This window comes from Gopherus flavomarginatus, chromosome 5, assembly GCF_025201925.1.
Source record: "Gopherus flavomarginatus isolate rGopFla2 chromosome 5, rGopFla2.mat.asm, whole genome shotgun sequence".
Taxonomy (NCBI): Eukaryota; Metazoa; Chordata; order Testudines; family Testudinidae; genus Gopherus; species Gopherus flavomarginatus.
The window spans coordinates 39908311-39926348 of record NC_066621.1 but is presented as its reverse complement, the minus strand read 5'-3'; the positions used below and the strand labels follow the sequence as shown (position 1 = coordinate 39926348).

Genomic DNA, 18038 nt, shown 5'->3' with positions numbered 1-18038 from the left:
TTCCTGATTAAATACAACAAAGCTGAGCTGGAATTGGCTGCATCAGCAACATTTGAAAACTGTTCCTGGCTAGGTGCCATTTAAAGGGCCAGCACTTTCCTAAAGAACAGAAAGCCATGTGGGCATGTGTTTTGCTGAGCAGTGAACTGGAAACAAAGAAAACCAGGAGTGGGGGCAGGTCTTCCCTCGAAAAGAGAAAGCAAAGTTAGTCCTGGGAAGACTGTAACTGCAATGCTAGGACAGACATGGGGAGAGGAAATGTAACAAGAGACAAAGTGGAGACTTTCAGTGGGAGTGAGGCACCAAACTAACATGTGAACCCCCTCCATTGGGTTTGGAATCTAAAGCAAGGTGGACTATGAATATAGTGATACAGGTATATATAAACCCTGACTTGCTTGGTTGTGGCCATGCTTTCCCAGAGAGGGCACAGGGAACATAAAGCTGCTAAGTGATTGCTGATTTTTCCCAAGTGACAAGAAGTCACTGATTTTCCTGGCAGGGCTCTCCGAAGCAGCAGTGCACAGGTGTTGTGGGGAGTCAGGAGCGTGTTACACACAGTGCTCAGTAATGTTGGGGGAGGCACCTGAGGGAACCAAAGGCAGCTAGAGGGGGAGCAGTAGTAAGCAGTGAAGCTGGGGGATGGGCCCGTGGGAGATTGTCAGTGGGGATGAGCCTAGAACAGCCTAGGGGTTTTGTTTGCAGTGAGTGGCAGAACCTGGGGTAAAGGTGGGGGAACCTCTTCAACCTGCCTCCTTCACCTGATTAGCCTTTTCAGTTCAGCCAGCCCAGCCCAGTCCTGTCCCTACCCTCCAGTTGCCCCAGTCCCCAGCCTCCCTACTAGCTCCTGTACACCCATTCTGCAGGTCACTGAGGCAGCCCTTTGCAGTGGATGAACCATGCTGGTTAGTCCAATGAGAGTGCAGAGCATCCAAACAAGCAATGTGCATTGGAGATGTCACAGCAGTTCCTGTGATCAGGGGGAGCGACTGCAGCATAAGCCTTGCTGTCTGCCCTTAGCCCAGCTGAAAGTGTGGGAAGTGGAGGGAATGGGAGTAAACTATTGCTTGGAATGCAAAGTAGAGGCAAAGGAGAGGGGGAAATAGGGTGTTAGAGAACCAGGTGGAGTACAGCAGAGGGCACATTGGTTCATATTTTGAAAGTGGACAGGTTGGAGCCAGAAGAGGGACCAGCTGGTGTTGCACAAAAGGAGAGAAATGAGAGGAAACAGGATTCAGAAGAGAATGGGGTCAAGGATGCATGTTATGGGTTGGACAGGAAAAGAGAGACTTTTGATTCAGAGGTAGGGAGGAAGAGGGCCAAGATACCATGGTGATGTGCATTAGAAATAGCTATATAGAAAGTGGCAGAGAGCTCCTACTGCAAGATATCTGTTTTGGCTTTGAAGAGATCGCCAAGGCATTGGGCAGGGAAAGAAGAAGGGTCTGGCAGCACCACCTGCCCCAATGTGTGATTTATTTCACCCCATTCTCTTGTCTGTGTTTCAGGATCCCTTCACAGCATTCCACCTTGACAAGGCTCTGGTGAGAAAGTACATGAAGTCACTGTTGATTGGGGAACTGGCACCAGATCAACCTAGCTTTGAGCCCAGCAAAAACGTGAGTGTCGTAAAAGTCAGATGTTAGGATGGGATTAGGGCAGCAGTGGGGATGTGCTGATATCCCTCATTTACTGGCAACCAGAACTCCCAGGAAATGGCAAATCACATTGCATCTTGGACTCATGCCTGTTTGAGGCATCCCCTTGGTGTCCACCAATACCGGCCTAGAAAAACAGGGCCTATTGGTCACGGGTTCCCTCCTGTGTTACCTCAACACTTATCAGGCAGGGAACAGAACATGTTAGCTACAGGCTCCCCTCAGTGATACAGGGACGCAGACCGGAGAGGGCAGCTCCTACTGACCCGGGGATCCCTTTGGTATCCTAGTGACCCTCACCTGAGTGGGAGTGAGAAGGGCAGATCCAGTCAGCCATAGGCTCTCCCTGATGTCACAGAGACTCTTCACCCACCCAAGGGTTATAGCATGTCAGCTGCTTACTTTCCCTGATGTCACAGCTACTGCCTCTGAGGGGACCCCTGCTTTCCACTGCCTGGAACTCCCAGAGCTTCTGAGGCTGCTGTCTGGACACCCATGGGAGAATGCTGAATGTTTGGTCTCCCTGCAGAAATTGCTGCTAGAGGACTTCCGCGAGCTGCGCACCACCGTCGAGAGAATAGGACTCCTCAACCCCAACCGCCTCTTCTTCTTCCTGCTTCTCCTGCACATTCTGCTGCTGGATGCTGCCGCGTGGCTCACCATCTGGTACTTTGGGTCATCCTTGCTGCCTTTCCTCTTCTCTGCACTGCTGCTAGGCACCGTCCAGGTAAACTGCTAAGGGATCATCCTGTACTTCCACAAACTCAGGACCAATGATGTATCCCCGGGTGCTTCTGTCAGTACTTGTGATGCTCTTTCACTTGGTGAGCCAAGGAAAGATACACTTGAAAATGCTTCAGAAATGTTGGGAGTGGGGAGCTGAAAGCGACTGCATTTTTGGTCTCTCCCAGCAGGATGCACTATGAAGAGCAGTGTAGGAGTTCTGGATGTGAGGAGCTCACAGCTTCTCCATTCCTTACCTGTCTTAACAGGAGGAGCTGGAATGGAAGGCGCAGTGGTTGTGGGAAGTTCCCAGATATTTTAGACTTAGCCTCTCTTAGGAGGAGGTGCTGTTGGAAATACAGCAGAAGCTCTGGATGTGGCAGGTTTGCAAGAATTCCAGTCTCCTCCTTCCCAAGGTCTGGTTGAGAGGAGGGAATGCAGCTCCTCAATGCATGCGTTTTGAGTGAGCAGAGTTAGAACTGGTATCCTATGTATCTCTTCCGCATAGTCTGCTAGAGCGCTTCATTCGTCCTGGACTTCTTGCTATAGTGGAAACAAGGCTGTATTTCTCTGCTCTGGTTCATATGAACTTTGAGACACACCAGGCAGTAGCCACTCCCTCCTTGTGTTCCCATGGGAACACATAGTGCACTGGAGCTGAGGACATAGCCACTCTGAAAGCCCCAGCTGTTCCTCCTCTGCCCAGGTGGTTCCTCTGGAATTACAAATGCTCAGAGGAGGCAGGCTTCTCCTCAAAGGCTACTTTGTTACAGCGCTCTGACCAGTTTGAAGAGAATAAATGCCCTGATTCTTAGTTCCATAGCCTTTTCTTCCTGGCCCCTTCTTCCCCACATAAACAATTCTCCAATGCTCTGTAATTTCACCCGGTCTGGGCTGGAGTCTAGTGGCAGTACAGTGAGGGAGCGATGTTTGTTTGGGATTGTGTGTGGAGAATGGAAATATCTCCTTGTGACCAGTACAGGGTGCTCTCACCTGCTTGAGATGAACAGTCAGGAGAGCAGAAGTGTTGTTCCTATGACTACATGTGGAGAAAGAACACTGTTGCAGAAGCTCACTGAACTCTGGCTGTTTTCTCGTGATTCCTTTTGTCTTCCAGGCCCAGGCTGGGTGGCTTCAGCATGATTTTGGGCACCTCTCGGTGTTCAGCAAATCCAAATGGAACCACTTGGTTCACAAGTTTGTGATTGGCCATCTGAAGGTAAGTGGTCGGTGCTGAGAGCAATCGCCAGAGTTTCAACAGGACTCATGAGCAAGGAAGCCCCACAGGTTCAAGAAGCCTCTCGTTCCCTAAACATGACAGGGAGCAGAATGTGGTGCAGCTCTTGGGAAGGGGTAATAAGTGGAGGAGATGACTTATCTTTGGCAGCACTGAAGTTTGAATCCTCTGGGTCTCATTTGTTCCCGCAGGGTGCGCCAGCCAGCTGGTGGAATCACCTGCACTTCCAGCACCATGCCAAACCCAACTGTTTCTGCAAGGACCCTGATGTTAACATGCACCCCTTATTTTTTGCTTTGGGAAAGACGCTGTCTGTGGAGGTGAGTCTGGGGTCAGGTTGGGTCACTGGAAGTATGCGGCATTAAAAGGATCCAAAATCAGGAAGCAGCATAAAGTTGGGGAGAACACTGACTATCATGCAGAGCTGCAGAACAGCTGGGCTGCCTCTGTATTTCAGGCATTCTGGGAAGGGGTTGGGAGGGATGGACCTCTTGCTTAAAATCCAATTTCCTGTGAGAGAGGAAGAGGAAGTGAGAGATCATGGAGTGGCAGTAGCCTCCCTGTAGCTGTGGTTGAAACCAGCTTCCTTTTTTTTTTAATTTTTTTTGTGTCCTGATATAACTTTGACTTGGAAAATTTCCAGCTCTACTCTGGAGGCAAAAGAGTTAATTAAACTGCTTTTGAATCAGTATAAAAATTACCCAGATTTGAAATATTGTCTTATATTTAACATTACTTTGCCTTCCCCAGCTCCAAACAACTTGTTACAACTTCTTTAAACTTTCCATACAGTTAAATTTCATTAAAAGTTGCTTTTTTTGCTATGTTTTTTAATGTGTTAAAGATTGCTTCAAGATTATGAGCCTCTATTCATTTTCTCAGCTGAAGAAAGGCTATGACAAGATACAGATATGGATACAAGTTGCTTGTTTTGTTAATTTTTAGATTAGCTTGGCTAATTTTAGTGCTCCAGGAAGTGAAACACCAGCTAGCATATAAATGTGATTCAAGATTCCTATGCATTTCAGCCAAAACACTAGCTAATTCAGTGCTGGACTCACGGGCCCACTGAAATCGTTGGGAATCTATCAGTCAATTTCAGTGAGATTTGGAATTGGTCCCAGCTGGAGTGCAAATGCATCCCTGGTGTAACACTTCCAGAAATGGTTTTGACATTTGGGTTTTTTAAAACATGAACCCAAATGAATATAGTGACTGGCTCAGACTTTCTGATTTTTTTTTTTTTTCCCCTGGAACTAAGGAATTGTTGTCCTACTCAGTGCAGGGAAGCAGTAAATTTGATATATCTGGACGTTAGTAATGCTTTTAACACAGTCCCACCATGATATTCTCATAAGAAAACTAGAGAAATATGGTCTTGATGAAGTTACTGTAAAATGGGTGCAGAATTGGTTAAGACTGTTTTCAAAAAGTAGGTAGCAGTGGCTCATTGTCAAACTGGTAGGGCATATCCAGTGGGGTGCTGCAGAGGTCTGTACTGGTACCATTCAGTATTTTCATTAATGGCTGAGATAATGGCGTGGAGAGTATGCTTATAAAATTTGCAGATGACACCAAGGTGTGAGAGATTGCAAGGTCCTTGGAGGTCAGGATTAGAATTCAAAATTATCTTTATAAATTGGAGAATTGGTCTGAAATCAGTAATATGAAATTCAGTAAGGACAAGTGCAAAGTACTATACTTAAGAAGGAAGAATTAAATGCACAAATACAAAATGAGAAATCAGTGGCTATGCAGTAGTACTGGAGAAAAGGATCTGGAGGTTATAATGGATCTCAAATTGACTATGAGTCAACCGTGTGATGATGTGGGGGGGAAGGCAAATATCATTTTGGGATGTATTACCAGGAGTGGGATGTATTACCAGGAGTGTCATATGTAAGACTTGTGAGGTAAGTCTTCCACTCTGCTTGGCACTGGTGAGGCCCCAGTTGGAGTATTGTGTCCTGATCTAGGCACCACACTTTGAGAAAGATGTAGACAAATTGGAGAGAGTCCAGAGGAGGGCAACAACAATTACATGATTAGAAAAATCTGACCTATGAAGATGGGTTTAAAAACCCCTGAGCACATGGAGTTTAAAGAAGAGAAGGCTGAGGGGGAACATAAGTCTTCAAATGTGTTAAGGGCTGTTATGAAAAGGACAGCGATTAATTGTTCTCCGTGTCCTCCAAGGGTAGGACAAGAAGTAATCAGCTTAATTTGCAGCAAGGGAGATTTAAGTTAGATATTAGGGAAAACTTTATAGTTAAGCATTGGAACAGATTACCCAAGAAGGTTGTGGAATCACCATCACTGGAGGTTTTTAAAAACAGGTTAGGCAAACATCTGTTGGGGATGGTCTAGGTACACTGGGTCTTGCATTAGCGTGAGGGGCTGGACTAGATGACCTGTCCAAGTTACTTCCAGCCTTATGTTACTAAGAATCTGTGATTCTGCTTATGTTAGGGGTGGGCAAACTACAGCCTGAGGGCCACATCCGGCCCTCCAGATGTTTTAATCCGGCCCTTGATTAATCCGGCCTGGGGAGAGGGGTCAGGGGTTTGCCCCACCCTGAACGGCTCCTAGAAGCAGTGGAATGTCCCTCCTCCGGCTCCTACGTGTAGGGGCAGCCAGGAAGCTCTGCATGCTGCCCCCACCCCAAGCGTGGCCCCCACAGCTCTTGTTGTCCGGGAACCACAGCCAGTGGGAGCTGTAGAAGCAGCGTCTGCGGAGGGAGCAGCACATGGACAGGGCTGGCTCTAGGTTTTTTGCCATCCCAAGCAAAATTTTTTGGCTGCCTCCGACCCCAGCCCTGGGCTTTCACCCCCACCAACCAGTGCGCTCCCCCCCCCTCCACAAGTGCTGATTCCACCTGCTCCCCCCCTCGCCTCCAACTGGTCCGGCGCTGGCAGGGCGAGGTAATCAGCGGGGCTCCTAGGCTGCGCCTCAGCCCAGGGTCTCTCCATCCAGGGCTCCCGCCTCCAGGACCTGAGAGGGCAGAGCTGTGGGACCACCCTGGCGGGGGCTGAGGAACCAGGGCAGGGTAGCCCCTGAGGGAGTGGAGCCCCAGAGAGCAGGATGCAGGCCCCACACGGCAGCACCCCGCCCTCTATGGCCCTGCTGCTGCTGCTTCTGGCTGCCCTGCCACAGTCCTTGGGAGGCTCGGGCCACTTCTCCCAGCCCTGGCTGCGGTGCTGGGGAGTGGCCGCCCTGCGGCACCTGCAGGCGGCTCTGTGTGCCCCGCAGGACTGCCCCAAACCCGCATATCCCCTGTTCAGAGCCTGCCCGGCCCAGCCACAAGGTGTGGGCACTGCTCCCTGGCGGTGCAAACTGCAGCGACCCCAGGCGCCCACCACGCTCTGCTGCTGCCAGGGCCAACTCTAGGCTGTTGCCACCCGAAGCAAAAAAAATAAGATGGCCGGAATGCCGCCCCTGAAAGTGTGCTGCCCCAAGAATGTGCTTGGTTTTCTGGTGCCCAGAGCCAGCCCTGCATGTGGAGCTGCCTGGCTGCACCTCCACGTAGGAGCTAAAGTGGGGACACGCTGCTGCTTCTGGGAGTTGCTTGAGGTAAGCACTGCCTGGAGCCTGCCCCCTACCCCCCTCCCATGCTTCAACCCTCTGCCCCAGCCCTAATCCCCCTCCCGCCCTCCAAACCCCTCAGTCCCAGCCCAAAGCACCCTCCTGCATCCCCAGCCCCTCAACCCCACTCCGGAGCCCACACCCCCAGCTGGAGCCTCATCCCCTCCTGGACCCCAACCCCCGATTTTGTGAGCATTCATGGCCCACCATTCAATTTCCATATGCAGATGTGACCATTGGTTTATAGGGAGCTAATGGAGTTGTTTGAGGATGGCAGTGATATGGTCTCACTTATCTGTACATAAGGCATTGAAAATCAAGAGTCTCCAAGATAGGAAAATCTATTCACCCTTGTTTCCATGGAGATGATCTACAGTCTAGGTAGTTATCTGTCTCTGCTTTGGAGGCTAATCTGATATGGGTGGGTGTTCTAAAACTGCCACATATTAGTAGCATCATGTTTTATTTTGGCTTCTGTATTTTTGCATAGCATTCAAATTATGCTTTGTACCATATGCATTTTTCCAGTGCTAGGAACTGTATTAAGCAGCTGTACTAGAAGGTAGCGTACTTAGATATTGCCAGCTTCTGCTACCAATAGCAAGTTACAGTGGAGAGTAAGGCCCCAGGCCAGCATGTGCTTAACTTTACACACATGAGTAGTCCCACTGGCTTCAACGAGACTACTCACATGAGTATTGTTGGAGGTGAAAATGAGTCTATCCCAGATCCAGGACCCTGCTGCTCTCTGGTTTATTCCAGAGCATTAATGAAGGCAAAATTCAGCTACAGTTCGGTCTGTTGGCTTATCTGTATTATCCAGATGATAAGCACTCTCTTGTGACCATGTGGTGGGACCTTTTGTGCATGTCAGAGTGAAGGGAGCTTTCTGGATTAGTATCATCCACATGGAGCCATTTTGCTGATTGTCATTCTTTCAGTGGAGGCAGGTAGAGCAGAGTAGGACCATCCGTCTTTCTCTACAAAGGTGATGGCTCTAATCAGGGCCTGCTACAGATCTGTCTTACTAACTGAGAGAGACAAGGTGGGTGAGGCAATATCTTTTATTGGACCAACTTCTGTTGATGAAAGGGAGAAGCTTTTGAGCTACACCAGAGCTTTTCAGGTCCCTCTGTAGTTCGAAAGCATGTCTCTTGCACCAACAGAAGCAGGTCCACTAAAAGATATTATCTCACCTATCTTGTCCCTCTAATATCCTGAAACCAACATGGCTGCAACAACACTGCAAACATTAATAACTTAGCATACACATCAGAACATTCCTGTTTTCTGAGCCCCAGTGGCTCTGAGTTGAAAGATATGGATTGGGTGATGGTCAGGATCCTGGAGAGGTTTGGGTGTGTGTTGTATTCCATCTTTGCTATCTTCTCCTCTTGGTTAACAGCCTGGTGAGTTAACCCTGAAAGCACAGGAAAACATGAGCATATGGACTGCTGTTGGGTGTATTATTCAGTAGCGAGTGCCACTATTTGTCTGTGACTCTTATCAGCTCTGTGGTCTCTTGAGAGCATCATCTCACGGAAGGACTATCTGGATATGTGGACTCTCTACTTAGACCCTACATCACCAGCACTCCCAGCTATCTCTGTGACACCATTGATTTCCTGAGAAAACTACAATGCATTGGTGATCTTCCAGAAAACACTATCCTAGCCACCATGGATGTGGAGGCTCTCTACACAAACATCCCACACACAGATGGAATACAAGCTGTCAGGAACAGTATCCCTGATGATGACACAGCACAACTGGTTGCTGAGCTCTGTGACTTTATCCTCACGCACAATTATTTCAGATTTGGTGACAATATATACCTCCAGACCAGTGATACCACTATGGGCACCTGCATGGCCCCACAATATGCCAACATTTTTATGGCTAACCTGGAACAACGCTTCCTCAGCTTTCGTCCACTCACGCCTCTTCTCTACCTATGCTACATTGATGACATCTCCATCATCTGGATCCATGGGAAGGAGACTCTGGAAGAATTCCACCACGATTTCAACAGCTTCCACCCCACCATCAACCTCAGCCTGGACCAATCTACACGGGTGGTCCACTTCCTAGACACCACAATACAAATAAGTGATGGTCATGTTAACACCACCCGATACTGAAAACCCACCGACCGCTATGCCTACCTTCATGCCTCCAGCTTCCATCCCAGACACACTACACAATCCATCGTCTACAGCCAAGCACTGAGGAACAACCGTATCTGTTTCAACTCCTCATACAGAGACCAACATCTACTAGATCTTCACCAAGCATTCTCAAAACTACAGTACCTGCATCAGAAAATAAAGAAACAAATCAACAGAGTCAGACGTGTACCCAGAAGCCTCCTGCTGCAAGACAAACCCAAGAAAGAAACCAATAGAACTCCACTGGCCATCACCTACAGTCCTCAGCTTAAACCTCTCCAATTCATCATCAGTAATCTACAATTCATCCTGGACAATGATCTCTCACTTTCACAGGCCTTGGGTGGCAGGCCAGTCCTTGCCCACAGACAACCCGCCAACCTTAAGCATATTCTCACCAGCAACCACAAACCGCACCAAAGCAACTCTAACTCAGGAACCAAACCATGCAAGAAACCTTGATGCCAACTCCGTCCACATATCTACACCAGCAACACCATCATAGGACCTAACCAGATCAGCTACAACATCACCTGTTCATTCACCTGCACGTCCACCAATGTTATATACACCATCATGTGCCAGCAATGTCCCTCTGCTATGTACATCAGCCAAACTGGACAGTCCCTGCATAGAAAGATAAATGGATACAAGTCAGATATTAGGAATGGCAATATATAAAAACCTTTAGGAGAACATTTCAACCTTCCTGGCCACACAATAACAGATTTTAAGGTAGCCATTCTACAGCAAAAAAAAAAAACCTTCAGGACCAGACGTCAAAGAGAAACTGCTGAGCTTCAGTTCATTTGCAAATATGACACCATCAGCTCAGGATTAAACAAAGACTGTGAATGGCTAGCCAACTACAAAAGCAGTTTCTCCTCCCTTGATGTTCACACCTCAACTGCTAGAAGAGGGCCTCATCCTTCCTGATTGAACTAACCTAGTTATCTCCACACTGATTCTGGCCTGCATATTTATACCTGCCTCTGGAAATTTCCATTACATGCATCTGACGAAGTGGGTATTCACCTACAAAAGCTTATGCTCCAATACATCTGTTAGTCTATAAGGTGTCACAGGACTCTTTGCTGCTTTTTACAAATACAGACTAACACAGCTACCCCTCTGATACTTGAGAGAACTTGTGATAAGACAAAACCCTGGTCGTGGTCATAGTAATAAATGGAATCACATTTGTGATGTGGTTCCAGCGCCCCCTACTGGGGAAGAGCTTGTTGTGCAGGTCAGAATTCACATTTCAAGGGCCTAGACTAGACAGTTGTGAATCAGAGACAGAGCGGGGAGGGGTCCCTTTAGAAGATTTAAAATAGAGTGAAGTAGTGCTGTGGGTGAACTGGTGGGTGCCTGATACCACCTCTCACTGGGAAGGTATTTATGCAGACATTTTTCCTGATGGAGTTGGTAGGGGATTTGTGAGCCTTTCTCCTAGGGAAGTTGATGGAAGTGCTTGTATAAGTGTCTCTGTAGCCCAGGTAACCTACTGTGATCCCTTTTCCTTTCACAGCTCGGGAAGAAGAAGAAGAAGTTCATGCCTTACAACCACCAGCACAAGTACTTCTTCATCAGTGAGTATCTCCACTCCTGTGCAGTACCAGCAATCATTAGTAGGAGCATTACCAACAGATTGAGGGAAGTGATTATTCCCCTCTATTCAGCACTGGTGAGGCCGCATCTGGAATATTGTGTCCAGTTTTGGGCCTCCCACTACAGAAAGGCTGTGGACAAATTGGAGAGAGTCCAGCGGAGGGCAACAGAAATGATCAGGGGGTTCAGGCACATGACTTCTGAGGGAACTGGGCTTATTTAGTCTGCAGAAGAGAAGAGGGAGGGGAGATTTGACAGCAGCTTTCAACCACCTGAAAGGGGGTTCTAAAGAGGATGGAGCTTGGCTGTTCTCAGTGGTGGCAGATGACAGAACAAGGAGCAATGGTCTCAAGTTGCAGTCATGGAGGTCTAGGTTGGATATTAGGAAAAACTATTTCACTAGGAAGGGGGTGAAGCACTGGAATAGGTTACCTAGGGAGATTTTTAAGGCCCAGCTTGACAAAGTCTTGGCTGTGATGATTTAATTGGGATTGGTCTTGCTTTGAGCAGGGGGTTGGACTAGATGACCTCCTGAGGTCTCTTCCAACCCTAATCTTCTATGATTCTGTGAATCACCAGAACCCTCAGAATTAATTCCTTTGGAATATGATTACCTGCTTCATGTCTCTGTATTCTCCTTTTCTCTCCTGTAGTTGGACCCCCAGCCCTGGTGCCTCTCTACTTCCAGTGGTACATATTCTACTTCGCAGTGCAGCGCAGACAGTGGGTGGTGAGTATGTCCAGCTTTGCCAGACCCTGCAATGCCTTCCCTAGTTTTCTGAATAAGGTTTGGTGTGGGGAGTTGGGACTGAAATGTCAGAGGGAGGAGTCCTGAATGTGGAGTGGCTGGTCACGATATCTCACTGTTACACAGTGGATGGGTGTATGACTGGTGCCGAATCCTTTGACAGAAGAGCAGAGTGGGTGTCTTCCTCCTAATGCATGTGCTTCTCAGTCTGTGAGGGACCAGCTTCTGCTCTGGTAACAAAGGGAGCTGGGCTCTGCTGCTGTGCAGGGATGGTCATCAGTCACCAAGGGTTTCGGGGGCTTTCCCATCATGTTGTGGGGTTGGTGCAGCTCTGTGGAGCCTGACCATCAAATGGCACACGTGGCTGGCTTTGGGCAGGAAGGGAGACAGTACTTAACCTTCTGTGGCTGCCGGTGGGTGCGGGCAGGAGGAGGGAAACCATTGAAAGCTGAGGGGAGCAGGGAGGAAAGCTGTAGAAATGAGAGAGGATGAGAATGGAATTCAGTGCCTCATCTGCCTGGGACAACTACATTTAAAAAAAAAAAAAAGAGTAGATTTTTCTCTTTGGGGGAAAGGCCCCTTGCTCCTAGTTTCCCCCAGTTTCAGTGGTGGGGGTCTCCAAGCTCAGTGGTGGGGTCTCCAGGCTCATGCTCTACAACCCAGCATGAGAGGCCACCCAGAGCAGCACCAGGCTCCTGTACCAAAGACCTAGCCGCATCTGCCACTTCTCCTTGCCCCCAGAAGCTCTCTTGTTATCCCACTTTACACTGTTGGGGCTTCCCAGTGGCCTAGAACCCAGTGCTCCAGCAGCCCAGAGTGACTGGGCAAAGGAGAATATGGAGGGGGGATTCAGGAGCATGGTGGGGGTGTGTGCTGTGACAAGGAGGGATAGTGGGGGTTGGGAGGCAAATGCAGAAAAGGAAGAGCTCTCACCTGAGATTTAGGCGCAAGGAAGTCTTGACTGCTGAGAAAAGTAATGAGAGGATTATTGCAGGAAAGAGAGTAAGTACCAGAGAAAAGCCCACAGGAAAGTGAAGAGGAACAAGGAATGGTGGGAAGGAAATGAGGCAGAATGAAGCTGTCAATAGCTGCTGCTGCTTTTCCACTTCCCAAGTCTCCTCTTTCTGCCCATTCTGGCTTCAGAGGTGAACAAGATATGGCCCTTCAGTGTGCGCCTTTTTTTGGCCCAGGTCAGGCTGATTACGTGCCAGGGAGTGAAGGGGAGCTAAAGCATATGGGCAGTAAGCGGGGAAGGGGGTGTCTTCAGGGCTGCATTTCAGATGGCACATGCTAGGGATGGAAGGGAGATAAAGACTGGGAATTATAGTGATGGTTTCTGGGGGTGCCAGTGCAGGGCAGTGGGCAGGAGCTGTAATCTACAGCCTCGATGCAGGTTTCTCTCTGTCTCCTCTCTGGCAGGACCTGGTCTGGATGCTGACCTTCTACGTCCGATTCTTCCTCACCTACTTGCCATTACTGGGGGCGAAAGGGCTCCTGGGGCTCTTTCTTCTGGTCAGGTATCACTCACCTTGCTACCCCCTGTGGCTGCTTCAGCTCACAGCTGTTTCTTATCAATCCCTCTGCTCTGCCTTTCCCTAGCCTCTAGCCACCCTGCCCATCTCTCCTTTTCCTATCTGCCCCTGAATCTTCTGCCCATCCTGACTTTCTGTGACCTGACAGGGGACATTTTCCCTGTTGTGTCATCACCTGTGTGGGCCTTTTGCTGTCCAGTTGGTTGGAGTCCATGGGAGAGGTTTCATCAAGCAGTAACTGCTTTGGCCCAGGATGAGTGCTTGTTCCTGGGCTGTCACAGACTTAGGTGGGCATGTGGTGAGTGACTGCTTTGTGTGTTTGTCTGCACAGGCTCATAGAGAGTAACTGGTTTGTCTGGGTGACGCAAATGAACCACATCCCCATGCACATCGATTATGATAAGAACGTGGACTGGTTCACTACTCAGGTATGACCTTCTGCTTCCCTGGGAGCTGTGGGCCTGTGGGTGTAAATTCCAGAGCAGATGGCACTTTGCCATAGGTGCTTGGGGTCAACAGTGCACCTGCAGAGTGTTACAGGGTTCAGTAGGGAAAGGCCTTGTGAGCACTGAAATTTGTGGTAATGGAGTGGGAGTCTGCACTCATGGGGGTGACATGGTGATTGCAGGGTGATCTGGGGCTTTGCCTGGAGCTCTCCCGGTGCAAGATGTTCCTATGTCCTCTATTCTTGTGTCTTGACTCTGTGCCCGTTTCTGTAACGGTGAGGAGGTCTCCACAGAGGAGAGTCAGGGCAGATTTGGCCTAATCGTGCTAGTGAGATCAGCTCTGTATTGGTTAGGACTATGATCCCATATCCCAGAATGCCATTCTCACCCAGGCCTGGTCTCACTGTCCTCAGGAGTGAGAGCTGTCATCCCCATCCTTAAATGAATCTGTTCAGTCTAGAGGAGAGTGAGGATGAGAAGGTGGCACCAGGTTATCCTGCTGTTCAGGCAAATGAGAGATGCGCATTCATGAAACAACACTCACTGCTCCTCTTCCTCCCCCAGCTCCAGGCAACATGTAATGTTCACCAGTCTCTGTTCAATGACTGGTTTAGCGGGCACCTGAACTTCCAGATCGAACACCAGTGAGTATGGGCGCAGGGATGAGGGAAGGAATCTTAAGGAACACCAGTCACTATGGGCACCAGAGGAGGGCAAGGGACTGTGTGCGACATCAGTGAAAACAGGCACAAAGGAAAGGGCACGAAATCTATGGAGGAGGAGTGGGAACTGTATTGGGCATCAGATGGAAAGGCAGGAACTCTCTGGGGCACCAATGACTATACCCATTGAGGGAGATGGAATGGGACCTGGATGGGATGTCAGTGAGTACAGGCACTGAATATAGTGAGAAGAAGCCACTATAGGGCACTAATTGATTCCAGACTCAAGATGAGAATAAGGCATCTGTAAGGTTGACTCCTTGAGGGGAGGCAGGAAGCCTGTGAAGTACTAAGTGAGAGACCAGCTCTCTTGAAGGTTTAAACTAGTGTAAATGGTGGATTCTCTGTAATTTGAAGTCTTTAAATTATGATTTGAGGACTTCAGTAACTCAGCCAGAGGTTGTGTGTCTATTACAGGAGTGGGATGGGGTGGGGTGGGGTGAGGTTCTGTGGCCTGCAATGTACAGGAGGTCAGAATAGATGATCATGATGGTTCCTTCTGGCCTGTGAGATCTCACTGAATTAGCCCTCTTCTCTCTCCACAGCCTTTTCCCCACAATGCCTCGACACAACTACTGGAAGGTGGCCCCCCTGGTGAAGTCTCTGTGTGCCAAGCATGGCGTCGAGTACCAGTCCAAGCCCTTGTTCACTGCCTTTGCAGACATTGTGCAGTAGGTATCTGTCAATGTAAAAATGTTGTGCAGTAGCCTTTGACAAGATGGGGACACTGGACCTTGTGACAAGACAGGTCCACTAGGGATGTGGGGTGGGCGGGCCACCGCTGAAACAGAAGAGATGCAATAGAAATAGGATTGGATGGTTCATGGGACTGAGAATGGGATATGGACTTCTTTTATATCTTGCCATTGGTTTCAATCAGTTGCAGATAGCTAGTGTGAACATTCTAATGGAGAACACTCTGCCAGCAGCCTCTTCTCCCACCTCTCTCCCAGATGCCTCCCTTACTGTCGCTCTAGGATTATGTCAGGTTGGGAGTCTCCTAGACAGGTCTGTCACAAGCCTCATTCATTCCATCTGTCTTTTTATAGCCCTTATTTGTGGACTTGAAACCTTACTTGACCTTACATGTCTTCTCCTTTGCTTGCCTCCGTCCTTTTGTCTCCTGTTGGGTTGTTTAACCCTCAGATCATATACAGTAGTCCCTTGTGACTCCATAGGTACTTGTCCTATGCCTTTCCCAGGATCTGTAGCGTGAATCACTGTGTCTTTGAGGATCTCCATGATGTGTTCCAGACAAGGGATTTGAATATAACACTAGATTTTATTGCCTCCCACCTCAAATTTGCTTTATTGATCTTCACTGTCACTGTGCTGCCACATTTCATCATTTGTTTCTAAACTAATCAGACTCTCTCTCTCTATCCCTGCAGCTCTCTGAAGGATTCGGGGGAGCTCTGGCTCAATGCCTATCTACATAAATAAGCAGCATCACTCCAATTAGAGGTATTCTCCACCCTTGCTGCCTCCCAGGGTGATCACCATGAAGACAAAGAGAGCCGGCTGAGCCAGGGGTGTGGAGCTGGGCAAGCTTAATTCCAGTAATGAGTGTGGGGTTTTTTAAGATGTTTGGTTTTTTTAATCCTTCTCATGCTTCTCTTGCTCCTCCTTTTTGGGACTGAATAATAGAGAGGATCAGAATGGAGGAGACCACCCGCTAGGAAGGAGGAGGCGCCTGTAGGTCTGGGAACTAACGCCTTTCTTTCTAGTGACATTTCACTTGCTGTGTCTGTAGGAGAGAAATCTTTTATCTAAGTCCACGTCCAGACTAACCCGCGGCATCGGCGGGTTAAAATCGATTGCTCGGGGATCGATATATCACGTCTAGTCTGGACGCGATGTATCGATCCCCGAGCGCGCTTACATCGATTCCGGAACTCCATCAACCCGAACGGAGTTCCGGAATCGACACGGAGAGCCGCGGACATTGATGCCGCGCCGTCTGGACGGGTGAGTACCTCGATTTTAGAAATTCGACTTCAGCTACGTTATTCACGTAGCTGAAGTTGCGTATCTAAAATCAATTTTAATACCCTAGTCTGGACATGGCCTAACACAGATATTTCTGAAACACCTGGCAGCTTGTTTTCTAACCCTTGTTCTGCTCCTTCCCCATATGAAAGAATCAAGGAAGCTGGGGCAGTGTGAGAGCACTGAAGATAGAAGTTGGGTGGTGGGAAGAGGGAACAATAAGGAGAAATGTAAGTGTGGGAAAGAGAAGAAACTGTGTAGGGGCTATGTTGTTAAACATCATTGTGCATTTAAACCATGTGCCCAAACTTTGAGGCAGTGGGGTAGAGAAGAAAGGCCAAAGCACCAGGCAGGGACTTAGACTACTTTGCAGGATGAATGTGAGGAGAGAGAGACCAAACCACAGTGCAGGCACAGGTGAGATGCTAGAGCTGTTTCCTAGAGGTGGGGTGTTTGGCTTGCTGTGCCCAATGAGAATGCTGCTACATATATGCCTTGAGTGCTTTATTTTTTTTTGTAGAGGTAGGATGGTGAGCCCCTGGATCTCTGGGTTAATTATCATATTGCAACTTCCAGTGGAGATGGCATGAGTAGCTTCCACAGTGCCATACCCTAAAAGTGAAAGAGTTGATGGACCAGTTACTGATACTCAAAAAAAAAAAAATAAATAAAATAAAAAAAAAATAGACATTAATGCAAGGGGAACCTCTAGTCCTCCCAGATTAACTGCTACAGTGCCCCCAGCAATTTCGATTAGGAAAAAGACTGGCCCCCTGGGAGTGTACACTCATTATACTGCACCCTTTGGCTACTGAGGACTTTGTAAATAGGGAGAGAACTCAGGATTTTTTGTATCTAAAGCACAGGATGCTCCCATGTGAGCTACAGGCAAATCTTCCACTGTTGAGGCATTAGGGTTCAGGACACCACTTAAACATGTCTAACATTCCAGCCAGCAGAGGGCAGTGGGGGACGCACATTGTGCACACACAAACACAGGCCAGTAAGTTGTGCCTCTGGTTGTCTATGGGTATGTGTGTCTACATAGCAATAAAAAGCCCACAGCGCTGAGTCAGCTGACTTGGGCGTGGGGAGGCTTGGGCTGTGGGGCTAAAAATAGCAGTATGGCTGTTTGGGCTCAGGCGAGAGCCCAGACTGCAAGACCCGCCCTGCAAGCCCCATGCCATGGGTCTTTGATTGCAGTGTGGACATACCCTATTAGGTAATGTACCTCCAAGACATGCTCTGAAAGGGTATGCACTTAACTGTAACACTGCCAGAGTATTAATTAGCCTTACGGCATTGCCCGATGCTACCTACAAGGCCAAACAGCCCAACTGCCAAAGTAGATGTAGCACCTCGCTTGACCTTTCTAAAGGCTGCAGTTTGATCATTCGCACCCTCCCTACCCCCAGGGGCGCCTCTAGCCGTTTCGCTGCCCCAAGCACAGCAGCATGCCGCGGGGGGGGCAGGCACTCTGCTGGTTACCGGTCCCGCAGCTCCAGTGGACCTCCCGCAGGCGTGTCTGTGGAGGATCCGCTGGTCCCACAGCTTCAGTGGACCTCCCACAGGCATGCCTGCGGATGCTCCACCGGAGCCGTGGGACCAGCACACCCTCCGCA

At 48.9% G+C, this 18038-nt stretch overlaps 1 protein-coding gene across 2 annotated transcripts in view; it reads left to right on the top strand.

Moving 5' to 3' along the window:
- LOC127051048 (acyl-CoA (8-3)-desaturase-like) overlaps positions 1-18038 on the top strand; it is a 161534-nt gene that overhangs the window by 5965 nt on the left and 137531 nt on the right. Inside the window, exons 2-12 of one of the 2 annotated variants that reach the window (XM_050952902.1) lie at positions 1509-1619; positions 2188-2385; positions 3499-3600; positions 3810-3938; positions 10900-10960; positions 11633-11709; positions 13147-13244; positions 13591-13687; positions 14270-14349; positions 14973-15098; positions 15819-16194. In XM_050952902.1, coding sequence (XP_050808859.1) covers positions 1509-1619; positions 2188-2385; positions 3499-3600; positions 3810-3938; positions 10900-10960; positions 11633-11709; positions 13147-13244; positions 13591-13687; positions 14270-14349; positions 14973-15098; positions 15819-15870 — 1131 coding nt within the window. In that variant the 3' untranslated portion in view covers positions 15871-16194. Of the gene's footprint in view, positions 1-1508; positions 1620-2187; positions 2386-3498; positions 3601-3809; positions 3939-10899; positions 10961-11632; positions 11710-13146; positions 13245-13590; positions 13688-14269; positions 14350-14972; positions 15099-15818; positions 16195-18038 lie in introns of those variants that run through there. The other variant, XM_050952903.1, reaches the window with a different exon arrangement.